At 49.4% G+C, this 13,188-nt stretch overlaps 1 protein-coding gene across 3 annotated transcripts in view; it reads right to left on the bottom strand.

Moving 5' to 3' along the window:
• The window catches only part of CABIN1 (calcineurin binding protein 1), a 155,907-nt gene that overhangs the window by 103,093 nt on the left and 39,626 nt on the right, over positions 1-13,188 (bottom strand). For all 3 annotated transcript variants that reach the window (XM_034989237.1, XM_034989239.1, XM_034989238.1), the window contains exons 15-18: positions 12,257-12,409; positions 10,656-10,850; positions 6,372-6,614; positions 4,707-4,863 (exon numbers count right to left, since the gene is read on the bottom strand). In XM_034989237.1, coding sequence (XP_034845128.1) covers positions 4,707-4,863; positions 6,372-6,614; positions 10,656-10,850; positions 12,257-12,409 — 748 coding nt within the window. The remainder of the gene's footprint in view (positions 1-4,706; positions 4,864-6,371; positions 6,615-10,655; positions 10,851-12,256; positions 12,410-13,188) is intronic.

The following is a 13,188-nucleotide window of genomic DNA, read 5'->3' as shown; positions in this document are numbered from 1 at the left end:
GTTTTTGATGTAGTGTTCATAATTCATTGTTTGCATATAACACCCAGTGCTCCATGCAATACATGCCCTCCTTAATACCCGTCACCGGCTAACCCATCTCCCCACCCCCTTCCCCTCTAAAACCCTCAGTTTGTTTCTCAGAGTCCATAGTCTCATGATTCGTCCAGAAAGATAATTTTTAACAATGAAACCCGTATGACATATACCATTTCTTAAAGATTCTTATACGTAGGCCTACTGGAGTATTATAGAAAAAAAATAGAATGACCAAATTTCAGTTAAGTGTTTGTTCACTAGAACTATTATTAGCTCCTTAAAGATTCTTCAGTGTTTTTGAAACTCTAGGCTATTACCCACTGGTGGGCTTGTAATTAGCATTTTTAAAGAGGACTAGGATAGAACACAGGACAGAAAATACCAGTGGGGCTCACACCAAGTAGAATAAGGATTCTTTCATGAAATTTGTTTCATACTTTTTGACCACTGGCCAGCCCCAGTCAAAAAGGTGTGAAAGGGGGGCACCTGGGTGGCTCAGTTGATTAAGTGTCTGCCTTCAGCTCAGGTCATGATCCCGGGGTCCTAGGATGGAGCCCCTGCTTCTCCCTCTGCTCCTCCTCCCCTCCCCCCGGCTCATACATTCTCGATCTCTCTCACTTGCTATAAAAAAAACATAAATTAATTTAATTTTTTAAAAAAGGTATGATGGGGTGCCTGGGTGGCTCAGTTGGTTAAGCGTCCGCCTTCGGCTCAGGTCATGATCCCAGGGTCCTGGGATCAAGCCCCACATCGGGCTCCGTGCTCAGCGGGGAGCCCACTTCTCCTTCTCCCTCTGCTGCTCCCCCTGCTGTGCTCTCTCTCTCTCTCCGTCAAATAAATAAATAAAATGTTCAAAAAAAAAAAAAGTATGAGGCATGGATTTAAAAAAAAAAAAAAACTCAGAAAATCATGAAGAAATTAAGTCATGCCAGTCCTTTAGTCTCCATTTTCAACAGCATCAAGTGATTCTATTACTCAAGATGGATGATAGCTTATAACACTTCCTTTCTCCCCTTCTCCCAATTTTTTTGTACATATTATTTGTAGCACTTCAAGGTTCGTAACACTGACACTCTGTTCTGTGACCATAATTAGCATAGTTGCTTTCTCTCAATTCCAATTCTATGGATTTGGTGCTCATCAAAAAATCTTGCCTGTGGCTTTTCCACTCCTGACGAATTTCATTCTGACTCATGTTGGTTTACTGACTTCATTCTCCAGTGGTGTTTTTAGAAGCACCCACAGAAGCTGGAATCCCTGTTTATAAATGTCTGTTACCACTATTAATTATAAGCAACTTGGCTAGATGTCCTAGTTTGCACCATCTTTCCTTGAAAACAGCGTAGACTTTTAAATATCACCTCAACTGCCTGAATGCGGCTAGGGAGAAATCTGAAATGAGTCTCATGTTTTATCCCGTGAAGATAAATTGCTTTTTCAGTTTAGAAATCTAAAAAATCTTTATTCTTAAAGTAGATCCTTAACCAGGATGTATCTTGCTGTGTATCAAATTTTTCACGGTATATACCGAAAACTTTGAATCTGCACATTCAGTTTTTATTACAGAGAAATTCATGTTATTCCTGTGTTTGACAGTGGGTTGACTGCTTGTCCTGTTTCATTGCTAGAGTCTTTCCATCAGAAGCACAATCTATCCTCGCACGGACCACCTGTTTCCCACATCTATCCTTCTCATCAACGCTTTTGGCTCTGAACTGTATCCCTGGTTTCAGTTCTACATATACTCATTCTGCTCCTCGCAGCCTGCTTTATTAGTTTATAATGGTGAGGCTTGGTTTGCAATGTTTTCCCTTAGTTTTGCAATTTTCCATTTCGTTTCATTCTGCTTATTAGTTCCAATTTGGTAATCAGTGATTTCTTGTGCAAATCGTTACAGGGCCCCAACTCTGTTCCTTGGTGTAAGTTTTCTTCCTGATTGAGGTCATCTATTTCTTTTTCGTCCCCCACACAGGGTTGGGGGCAAGCTACAATAGGTCAGCACACTTCCCACGTCACTTCTTCTACCCTGCTCATGGTCTGCTAGGGCACTTCCTCCATACAACGTAATTCCTCCATATCAGCAATGGATTTTCTGGGGCACTTTCCCAAATATAAGATCAATTTGCCCTTTCCTTAAAGCCATAATTTTAAAGTAGGTGCTGCTCTCAACCCACTTTCCTGTAACCTGTGTCTGCGGAGGTAGAAGGGAGATTACTGGGCGAGTGCTGCACACGGTCCTCGCTGGGACACCTGGATTTCGTCTTTTCTCTGAGATGCCCTTTAAGGTAGGACTGGCTAACCACTGAGAGGAGTGCAGTCAGCAGACAGCCCCCAGCTGTCAGCTCCTTCAGGTTCTTCTGTAGCTGCAGAGATGCACCTCACCCAAGGTCATGCACTTTCTGTGGGAGTCCATATGCAATGACTGAGCAAGATAGGAGTCTAAAGACCAGCTACTTGAGTCCAACATGGTAGGACAGCTCTGATGGGCCACTCTGGCTCCAGAGCTGCCTGCCAGGTTGGCCAAGGCCTGGGTCAGACCTGAAGCACAGATCAACTTTCCTTTGCTCTATCCTGCTTCCTCTCCCCAGTGAACTGGCTCAGAGAACTCAATATGACAATGTTCTACCCTACACCGGACCTCTCCCCACCCAGCCAGTAATGTGCTTCATCCCTGGATCCCTCCCCTCAGCGTGATCTGGTCACTGGAAGGTGGCAGGGCCCTGGAGCCCTTCCTGTCTCTGTCGAGCCCAGGGTGATATGGAGGGGCTTCTCCACTTGCCCACTCTCTACAAATGAGAGGACATTAATAATATTTCCCAGGATTTTGCCAACTTCCCATCTTCCCTCAACTTTCCTACCAGTGGGAGAGGATGGGACAGGAACCACACCTGCTGCCAGTCCACCAGAATCTTATTCTTTCCTTGGCCTTCCCTCTCAAGTTGATGGCATTCCACTGTCCCCCTTTCCTTGTTTGCTTACTGGCAGGTTTTTAAAATCTATATTTTGTTTATATAATTAATCAGAGGGGAAAGAATACTCTTAATTCAGGAGTCTCTCTGTATTATATTTATAAGAAAAACAATAAGCATAATTGTAAACCTCAATTTTTTTTTCACTATTAAAACCCTTTTGGAAAATATAAAGGTACTACTTGTCAAAAGCTCAAAAGATATTCATCCTAGAAATTTATCCAAAAAATCAATTAGGCAGAAGCAAAAAGGTATACATGAGGTTCATCGAAGTGTGACCTATAAGAGAGAAATGCTGCAGGCATCCTGAGGGGTCAGCAGGGGGGATGGTTCAGTAAAGCAGGACACCTCTCAACAGCATTACAAAAACTACAGAGCAAAATCTGAAACAGCTTCATAAAATAGGTCCTGAAAGCCTTTCTCAGTCTGGCACTTCCCATGTCCAACCCACATGGTCCAGCTCTCCTGCAACCCTGCTCACGCTGCTCCATCTCCCCAGTGTCCTCCTCTGCCCCTGCTCTTCTCTCAAACCTCAGCCCAATACCACCCCGCCCCTCGCCCCCACCCAGGCAGCATGAGGCACCCTTCTCTCAGCAGGCCACCCTGGCTTGGCACTGTGGGTGTTCTGGTCTGTCTCCTCCCACCATGAATCTGTCAGAGTGAAGTGCCTTATTCCCAGAGGTCTGACATGCAGTGAGCAGCTGATAAGTACTGGGGGAGTTAGAGAGAATGAATGGAAGGAAACAAACTGCATGTTAACTCTGGCCTTCTCTAGGTTGTTGGAATAGGGATGACTTTCTTTCCTTTCCATTTTTCTGATTTTTCAAATCACTGAGGAAAGATTCCCAATAAATTTAATCTGAAACTTAGCTGAATACATAAATATGTGTATTAAAATCTCAGCTATATAAAAAATTTGTGTCATTGGCCAAGTCTAGACAGAAAATGCAGGAACATTCTACCACTTGGTAGAATGATAGGGAATCTTTGTTTAAATGTCATTTAGTTGTTATTGTTAATTCTTCAATTCACCACATTTCCTACCACTGCACTGACTTGGCTCAAGTACCACCTCTATGAAGAGTCCTGGGCTCACCCTCTTCGGTTTCTTGTTATAACTACTCATCATTTGGCACTCCCATGTGCCAGGCACTGATTCAACAAATGATAGCTTTACTATTTCATTTTGTCCTCAGAACAATCCTCTGAGATAGGTACCATTATTCCCAGCATGTACCTGGGGAATAGAGGCTGAGAGGTTGTATGACTTGCTCAAGGTCACACAGTCAAGACGTGACAGTTGGGATTTGGAACCTGTGCTCACTCCATACCTCCCTCACTGGCGGGCTCACACCAGCAGGGGTCACAGAGCATGGTGGTTAAGTGCAAGGGCCAGTGTGTAGCTGCCCATCTCACAGGGCTGCCTTGGGAATTAAAGGAGTAAGCAAGTGTGAGACTGCCTGGAGCAGTGTCAGCACTCTTTGTAAGCACTCGCCACGCTGTCATTCTGTGTTGCCATCGGCACCAGACATGAAATACCACACCCCACTGCCTCTTGACCTCCCTGGGCAATGAGCTCCCCAAAGGAGCTTCTGCTTCTTCTGAGCACCACACAAAACCCTGATGACTGAGCCCTAAGTCCACTCAACACCTGGATAGAGCTGTCAAGGCCTGCCCCCACCCAGACCCATTTCCTGCCACCTTCATCTGTTGGGTTCTGGAGCTGTTGCTGGTGGCAGAGGGAGTGGAAGGTGTCCTCTTCCTGCCAGATGATCCGGTGCAGGATGATCCAGGGCAGCACTGAGGAGACATGGGGCTCCTTGGGCTCCTCTTGCACGGCCATGCTACAGTCAATGACCTGGGAGAGGGAGAAGAACAGGGGATGTCATAGTAGGGCCAGCTGTCGCTCCCACCCTCTGGGATGACTCCTCAGGGCAGAGGTGGGGACACTGACCTAGAAGCATTCCAGCACATCATCAGCGTCCCAGAGTACCCAGCAACAGAGTTAAGCCCAGGCATCGGAGAAGCCAGCTCTGATAGTCCTCCCTTATGTCACGTGCAGCTCCTGATGCCCTCAGCACCTACTGTGTGCTGGGCCCGTGCCAGATGTGAGGGTTACAGAGGTGAGTGGGGCAGGGAGGGAGTTGATAGCACAGAGGGAAGAGAGCCACAGACAAGCCACTCAAGAGTTAAGAATCAGGAGCGCCTGGGTGGCTCAGCTGGTTAGGCAGCCGACTCTTGATTTTGGCTCAGGTCATGGTCTCAGGGTCGTGAGATTGAGCCCCACGGTGGGCTCCACGCTCAGCATGGAGTCGGCTTGTCTGTCCCTCTCCCTCTACTCCTCCCCCTGCTTACGTGCATGCTTGCTCTCTCTCAAATAAATAAATAAATAAATAAATAAATCTTTTTTAAAAAATTAAGAATCAAAATCAGTATGGCCACTGCATTTAAGGTAAATGAGGGCCACAGTGGGGTTGCCAAGGAGGGGGTGGGCAACTGAGGTTTCCTGGAGTGGAGGTGACACTCCAGGTGAATGGCTGTGGTGGAACCAATACTGAAGAGGGCAGGAATGGGTGGGTGGCAGAGGACAGGCATGCAGGCAGAGGCCCAGAGGCAGCCGAGGAAGCAAAAGATGAGTAAAGGAGGCTGGGCGGAATCGTGCACCTTGGGTGATGGGCAACCCGGAGGAGTATGAAGGGTTGAAGAGAGGGAGGAGTACACTGATGTTCCCATGTCGCGGTGATGGCTGCACTGGGAGGGTAGAGGGGGCAAGGAGGACTGCAGGGAGCAAGCTGCCACAGTTCAAAGAAGAGAGAGCGGTGGCCTGGGCTAAGGCAGAGCACTACAGACAGAGAGGAGAAACAAAGAATGGGCACGTTAAGGACGTGGATTTGGCAGGACCTGTTGATGGCCTGAGTAGTAGTTGTCAGAAGAAAGAGCTTAAGGAAAGTTCCCTGCTATGAAGCCCACCTGGACGACTGGAGTGCTGTGATCACCCCTTGGCTATGAGGGCCAGGATGACGTGGGGTGGTGGAGAGCCCCGGTGGGGAAACAGAGGGCCTGGGGTTCCAGCCCCAGCTCCACCTCCTGCTCACAGCACACACGTCAGGGCCTCCTGCTCTGAGCCTAAGTCCACCCTTTGGGGATGGGTGGTCTGGAAGAACCCTGTGGTACCAAGTGGTCAGCAGTCTTCACCCCCACAGACCCGACCAGCCCCATGGAGGTGTGCAGCCAGTGCACAGCCAGAGCAGGTGCCCGCTTCCTGCAGCCAGAGCAGCCAACACATCCCCTTGGGGTGCCTAGCCTGCAGTAAAGCCGGTGAGCTACGAAGAAAGGGGATGTCTGAAAAAAGGAGTAGTGGCTTACCTGGATGAGGTTGTTGGTGAGCCGGGTGAGGCCAGTGGAGGAAGACGATTCCTTCAGGATGCTGCCACTGCTGTCAGCCGAGAGCGCCTGCTCAATGCCCAGCAGCAGCTGGGTCACCGTGGCCACCCACTCCTCCTTGGCTGCAGACTCACTTGCATTCACCATCTGCTGGACGGCCTCGTGCAAAGCCACATCGGAGCATTCGAAACACTGTTGGTGGTCCTTTAGCCGGAGCAAGGAGTCCTGAGCACAGGTAGGGGCGAGGAGGAGGAGGAGCAGGGCATACCATGAGAGGACTATGATGGCACTCTCCACGCCTAGTCCTCAGGACTGAGGGCCAGGTGGCTGGGGACAAAGACATGAGGGGCAGTCCAAAAAGAGGGCTTTCCACAGGCCTTGAGGCCTCTGTGAGGGCAATCACAGCACAGCGTGTGCCAGCCAGGGGGCTTTCAGAAAGGGGCTTGACCTCTGCACCTCAGTTTCCTCATTTATAAAGCTGGGACATGGATGAGGCCACAGAGCCGGTGAGCAGCCAAGGTGAGACTGAGTGAGTGACTCCACCACCTCTGTCAGCTCTCACCCCGAGCCACCGTGCCCCAGGCCACCCAGTCATGCACTCATCTGGTACCGTGGCTCCGGAGGGGTCTCAGCAGGGAGGGCAGGCTGCCAGGGAGGGACTCTTTCTGCAGAGGAGGGCCTGAGCAAGGCCACAGCAGAGGCAAGTAGCCCGGCAGTGCTGAGGTCATGGCTCTAAGAGGCCCCGCCCGACCCAGGTGCCCAGGTGGAACAAGGTACCGGGTACAGGAAATGAGCTGCTATACCTAGCACACTCAGTGCCGTGCCTTGGCACGTGGAAGAGCTCTCAGTACACCACACTATTTTAAAATCTTCTCTTTGGGAGCCATCGCTTTTTGTGCAGCCCCCTTTCCTTTTGCTCTAGAACAGAACCCACTTAGGCACCTCAGTCTCAGCCACTTTCATCACCATGCCACTGTGCAGGGAAACTCAGCCTGGCTGTGAATTTGCAGATCTGGCGGGCAGCCTGTCAGACCAGCAGGAAGCACCTGCTGCCCGGTGCCCCGTCAGGCTCTGACCTCACTGCAGCTAAGGCCTGGCAGCAGCTCCACACAACAGGCACAGCTGCCCCTCTCCAAGGGGATGCAGACAGGGGTGCCCAAAACTGCCTTTGGGATGTGCTGCAATGTCTGAACACAGATCAAAGCCATCCTCAATTTAAAAGCCCTAATTGCCAGGAAAATGGAGTCTGTGTTTCTTTAGAGAAAGCCAACACTCTTTAGCAGGAGGCCAGAGCCATAAAGGAGACTACAGGGTGCAGACATGGAACCCCAAGGCCCAAGCTGACCCCTCCTGATCAAACACCAATCACGCAAGGGGCAGGGGCTTATTGTGTAGCAAGATAAAGACTACAGACCTGAAAGTGCAGCCAGCGTTGCCACGAAAGTCAGGGACAAGACAAGGACCCACCAGCAGTGCTCTAATGTGACATAATCCCCAGGGCTCAAGGCTAGAAAGAGCTCAAAAGCACAAGAATAACTGCCAACAAATGAGGAGACCAAGGACCACTGACTGTGGGCAACATGATCATCTACCCCAAACAAACAGAAACTTTCAGAAATAATGGGAATGCAGCAAAGTGGCTAGATTTAAAATAAACATGCAAAAATCAATAGGGTTCCTATAAACCAGAAATGTACAGTTAGAACATATAATGACCACAAAAGGATCCTGCTCAAAGTCGCAACCAAAAATACCAAGAACTTAGAATCAATTCAACCAGAAAAAAACTACACAATTACATCAAAGAACATTAAAAGCAGCTTGCCTAAATAGGGAGAGAGAGCCATCAAGTTGCTAGAGGGGAGGATTCCAAATCAGACCCCCTCCACAGACGTATTCCATAAAAGCTAGACGAAGGACAATAAATGCAAAACTAACACCAAGGGAAGAAAACAAAGGCAAATACACTTTTTATCTATCTGTTGACATGCTTCTTGTCTGCCTCCCTTCTAAAATAGAGGTTTGGCCAAAGGGGGCCTTTCTCCCCTGCCCAGTGCCAGACACACTACGGGAACTTAATCCATGTATGTGGAATGAGTGGATGAATATTCTTCTAGTCTTGGAAAGGCTATCTAAGCATAATGAACAAAATCACAAACTTTTAAAAATATCAAAAGATTTGACAACATAAAATTCAAAACTCTTATATGTCAAAAAAAAAGGCCAAAATTTAAAAGCAAACTGGGAAAAAATATTTGCAACATTTGACGAAAAAAAGATTAATATCTTTAATGGGGCGGGCCTGGGTGGCTCAGATGGTTAAGCATCTGCCTTCGGCTCAGGTCATGATCCCAGGATCCTGGGATACAGCCCCGCATGGCATCGGGCTCCCTGCTCGGCAGGGAGCCTGCTTCTCCCCCTCCCTCTGCTTCTCCCCCTGCTCATGTTCTCTCTCTCTCTCTCTCTGTATCTCTGTGTCTCAAATGAAAAAAAAATCTTTAACAAAAAGAAAGAAAAAAAGGGCGCCTGGGTGGCTCAGTTGGTTAAGCGACTGCCTTCAGCTCAGGTCATGATCCTGGAGTCCCGGGATCGAGTCCCGCATCGGGCTCCCTGCTCAGCAGGGAGTCTGCTTCTCCCTCTGACCCTCCCCCCTCTCATGTGCTCTCTCTCATTCTCTCTCTCAAATAAATAAAATCTTAAAAAAAAAATAAAATAAAATCTTTAAAAAAAAAAGAAAAAAAGATTAATATCTTTAAAATATAAAAAGTACTCCAAATCAATAAGAAAACACACCCCCTCAATGGGAAATTGAGGAAAAACCAACAGTCACTTATCCTCAAAATAAAAACCAGGTGCTTCCAGAGCACTTGTCCCAGGCCTCACCACAGCCCTCTCAAGTACTGCTCAATGCCCATCCAACCCATCCGTGAAGCACCCTGCCATACCCAGGGGTTCTGGACGACAGCAGACGGACATCTGAACCCTGGGGCCATCTTAACAGGCGCAGTGGGGGCTAGCCTCTCCCCTCCCTCTCCCTACCTAATGGCCTCCCTGGTACACCCAACCACCCCTCCCATATGCAGCCATGCTGGACACTCCTCCATTCCCCACCAATCCACCCCCACAAGCCTGTCATGGTAACTGAGGTCAGACACAGCTCATCCCTGCTCTCAGCATGGGCCAGCCTGACCCTCCTCTGCCAGGAATTGGAACCTCCCTTCCTCCCTCCCACCCTCCCTTTCTTCCCAGAACCAACTCTTTCCTCCCCTTTCACCAGAATGGAGATGCCTCCATTTGCTCCTACAGCCGCACCCCTTAACTATTTCCCAGTTCAAGAAAGTTCATTCAAATGTCTCACATAATGGGAGCAAAAAGCCTGGGAGAAGATTGGGCTCTCTTTCCAAACTGAAGGGGAAGAACCCAGTAAGATAATAAACAGAATGCGATTAGTGCGTGAACCATAAGAGACAGGACACCAGACCACCCAACGCCCCTAAGCACATCATGTTTATCACCATTCATGTTTATCATCCAACCCCACGCTTCCCGAGGATGGCGGCACTGGTGAGAGCCAGCACCCACCCATATGGTGCTTGCTACATGCCAGGCATGGTGCCAAGACACACTAACTTGTATAACCCCTGTAGCGGGCCTCTGAGGGATGGACAACAATCATCTCCATTCTAGAGACAGGGAACCAAGGCACAGAGAGACTTGAGTAACTGCCTGGCACCCAGCAGATCCTGATGCCCAGTGCTCAGTGTTTACCTCCTAAAGAAGGCAGGCACGGAGGGAGTCAAGAGGGCACATGGCTTCAAACACCACAGTGGTGTTCTTTTTTCGTACACATGGTATTTATTTGATCTTGATTATAATGTATAGTTTGTCCATTTTAACATCTACTCAAGACTTAATTTCAAAGGTAATATAAAAAGACAGGCAGATGAACAAACAGGTGGATCGATGGGTGCCATCCTTGCCTATTCTTCCTTCCTTGTCTGCCAGGCAGACATTCCAATTCAAGTATGGGCTCATCTTGAGCCACACAGAACCCTGGAACCTGCACTCCTAGGTTCCAGCTTTCCCCCAGTCTTGACCATGTCTTCTAACTAGCATCTTCCTGAGTGCCAGTCAGCAGTTCTTACTCCTATTTTTCTCTTTTGGTGCGTGTTCTTGAGGGCCATCGCAAAGCCTCCAGAGAAGAAACCCACAACCAAGCAAAGAAGGTAAGCGATCAGGGCAAGGGGGACCGTGGGCAGCACACACCTGCAGCAGGAGCAGCTGGGCCGGCCTCTCCGGAATAGAAGTCATAAACTCCAGGTGTTTAGCCCGGTCAAATCCACTGGTACACAAGGTGGGGCGAAGCAGATGCACGACAGCCCTATAGTCCCCAGCCTCGTATAGCCGCTGAATCTCCTCCAGGGACTGGCACCGCTCCAGTGACTTCAGGTTCTTATCAATCTGGAAAAGGCCCAGACATTCTGCCCGATGACAAACCCCTCACATCCTCTCTGAATCTGGCCAGTGTCTGCATTTACTAGACCCAGATGAGGAGTACGAAAGTGGACTCCCTGTTAGCACACCAGCATTTACATTAAACAAATGCTTTTTAGGGGCGCCTGGGTGGCTCAGTCGTTAAGCGTCTGCCTTTGGCTCAGGTCATGATCCCAGGGTCCTGGGATCGAGCCCCGCATCGGGCTCCCTGCTCCGCGGGAAGCCTGCTTCTCTCTCTCCCCCACTCCCCCTGCTTGTGTTCCCTCTCTCGCTGTGTCTCTCTCTGTCAAATAAATAAAATCTTTAAAAAAAAAACAAATGCTTTTTAAAAAGTACTTCTGTTGGGGCGCCTGGGTGGCTCAGTTGTTAGGGTGCTTCTCCCTCTCCCTCCACCTGCCGCTCCCCTGCTTGTGTGCACGCTCTAATAAATAAAAAATGAAATCTTTAAAAAAAAAAAAAAGTACTTCTATTAAGGTCAAGGCACTCTATTCTTTTAAAAACAAAGCAAAAAATGGGGTGCCTGGCTGGCACAGTCAGAAGAGCATGCGACTCTTCAACTCTTAAAGGGGCCGTGAGTTTGAGCCCCACCTTGGGTATAGAGATTACTTAAACACCTTAAAAAAATAGCAAAAAAACAAAACTACCCCAGAAGCAGAGAGGTTCCAGAAAATTCTCTGCCAAAATAGTTGGACAGTGAACCAGACTCCTGGAACCGAGGAACCAGAGACCACTGGAGACTTGGGTGAGCCCTGGTCCAGAAGCTGACACACAGCATTGACCCATAGAACCCTCTCCTCGCAAGAGTTCTGCTGTGGCCCCCAGAACGCAGGCAGCAGGGGCACTGCACTTGGCCTTGTCCAGAAAATTCTGTAACAGTCTGAAGGCCACTCAGCTGATGTGGACATGTCACAGCCATGGAACTGTGGCAGGGTCTGAGGCTGCGCAGTGAGAACAGGATCAGAACCGGAGAGAGCCTGACACACATGCCCTGTACCGTTGACCCAACCCACAGCCAGACCAGCACTGCAGGCTTCTATAGCAGTTTCCCTCTAATCCCGCTGGAGCTGCTGCAGCATGCGGCCCAGAGAGCCAAGCAATGATCATTCCAGATCTTGCCGATAAAGGCCTCCCTCCATCCCTGCCCCCTGCCTGGATGAGCTTTCCCTCAGGGGGGTGTGCTGGCGAGTCCAAGGCGCCCTCATGCACCAGAGCTGCCTCTCCCAGGCCCCTTCACCCTCCCCTGGGAGGAAGGAGCCCCGCTCAGCGCGTGGGCCGCTCTCCTGCTCCACAGGGACACAACAGGCCTGGTCTAACTGGGCCAACCCAGAATAAATCTTTGACCAAGAAAACACCATTAAATAACTCCCACCCACCTCCTCCAAGGAAACGACCGAATCATTGTAGAGGTTGGGCAGGCGGATGACGACGTCTCTTTGCTCAGTCCCTGCCTCTGCCTGGATGGCAGTGGGGCTCTGGAGCAGTTCTGTGCAGATGTCATAGTTCTCCAGGGCCTGCTCCATGTCTCCCTGGTCAGAGGAAAAGCAGTCAAGGGACAGGAGCAGAAGGAAGAAAACTCCCTGTGCTGTGGCAGGTGCCTTACCTGCCTGATCCCACTAGACTGTAGGCACTAGGGGGGCGGTTTTGTCCAGTGACTGCTATACCCTCTACAAGGGGGCCTGGCACACAGCCGGGGCTCAACAAGTATTTGCTGAACGAATGATTACTTCATACCACAATTCTAAGGAAAGGTATCATTAACCCTATGTTGCAGATGAGGACACCTGAGGAAGGTTGAATGTCTTGTTCAAGATCATGAGCAAATAAATAGCAGAGCCAGGATTCGAACCTAGACCGGTCCTAATTCCAGAACCGACTATGACAATCTTACTCATTCTACCACAGTGCACCGGGTACCAGCATGTGAGGTGCTGGGTAACAGCCAGTCCACCCCGGCCATCCAGACCAGGCTCTGACAGGAAGCCTTCTGAGAATTCATACAAGATAAGTGGTTTTCCCTTCTAGAAAGCTCTGCATCCATTTGTGCACGCATTCAGGTGCTCTCAGGAAAACAAAGGCAAAGGGTTCAAGGCCTCAGGGTAATCCTGAGTGAGGAGGTCTACAGGGTGCACAGGAGATCCCTTCCCAAGCTCTGTGGTCGTGCTGATATGCTGTACAGACGGGAGGTTGTGCTGGGATATTTGAGATCTCAAGATTCCCCACCACATCCCACTTCCTCACCCTGAGACCAGTACCAGGCAGGTGCCATGTGTGCACATGCACACATATCCTCAACAAGACATCCAGC

The sequence above is a fragment of the Mirounga leonina genome, unplaced genomic scaffold (assembly GCF_011800145.1).
Source record: "Mirounga leonina isolate KUSES-001 unplaced genomic scaffold, KU_Mleo_1.0 Mir_481, whole genome shotgun sequence".
In the NCBI taxonomy this organism is placed as follows: domain Eukaryota; kingdom Metazoa; phylum Chordata; class Mammalia; order Carnivora; family Phocidae; genus Mirounga; species Mirounga leonina.
The sequence above is the reverse complement of the archived record's forward strand: the minus strand, read 5'-3'. Positions and strand labels throughout refer to the sequence as shown.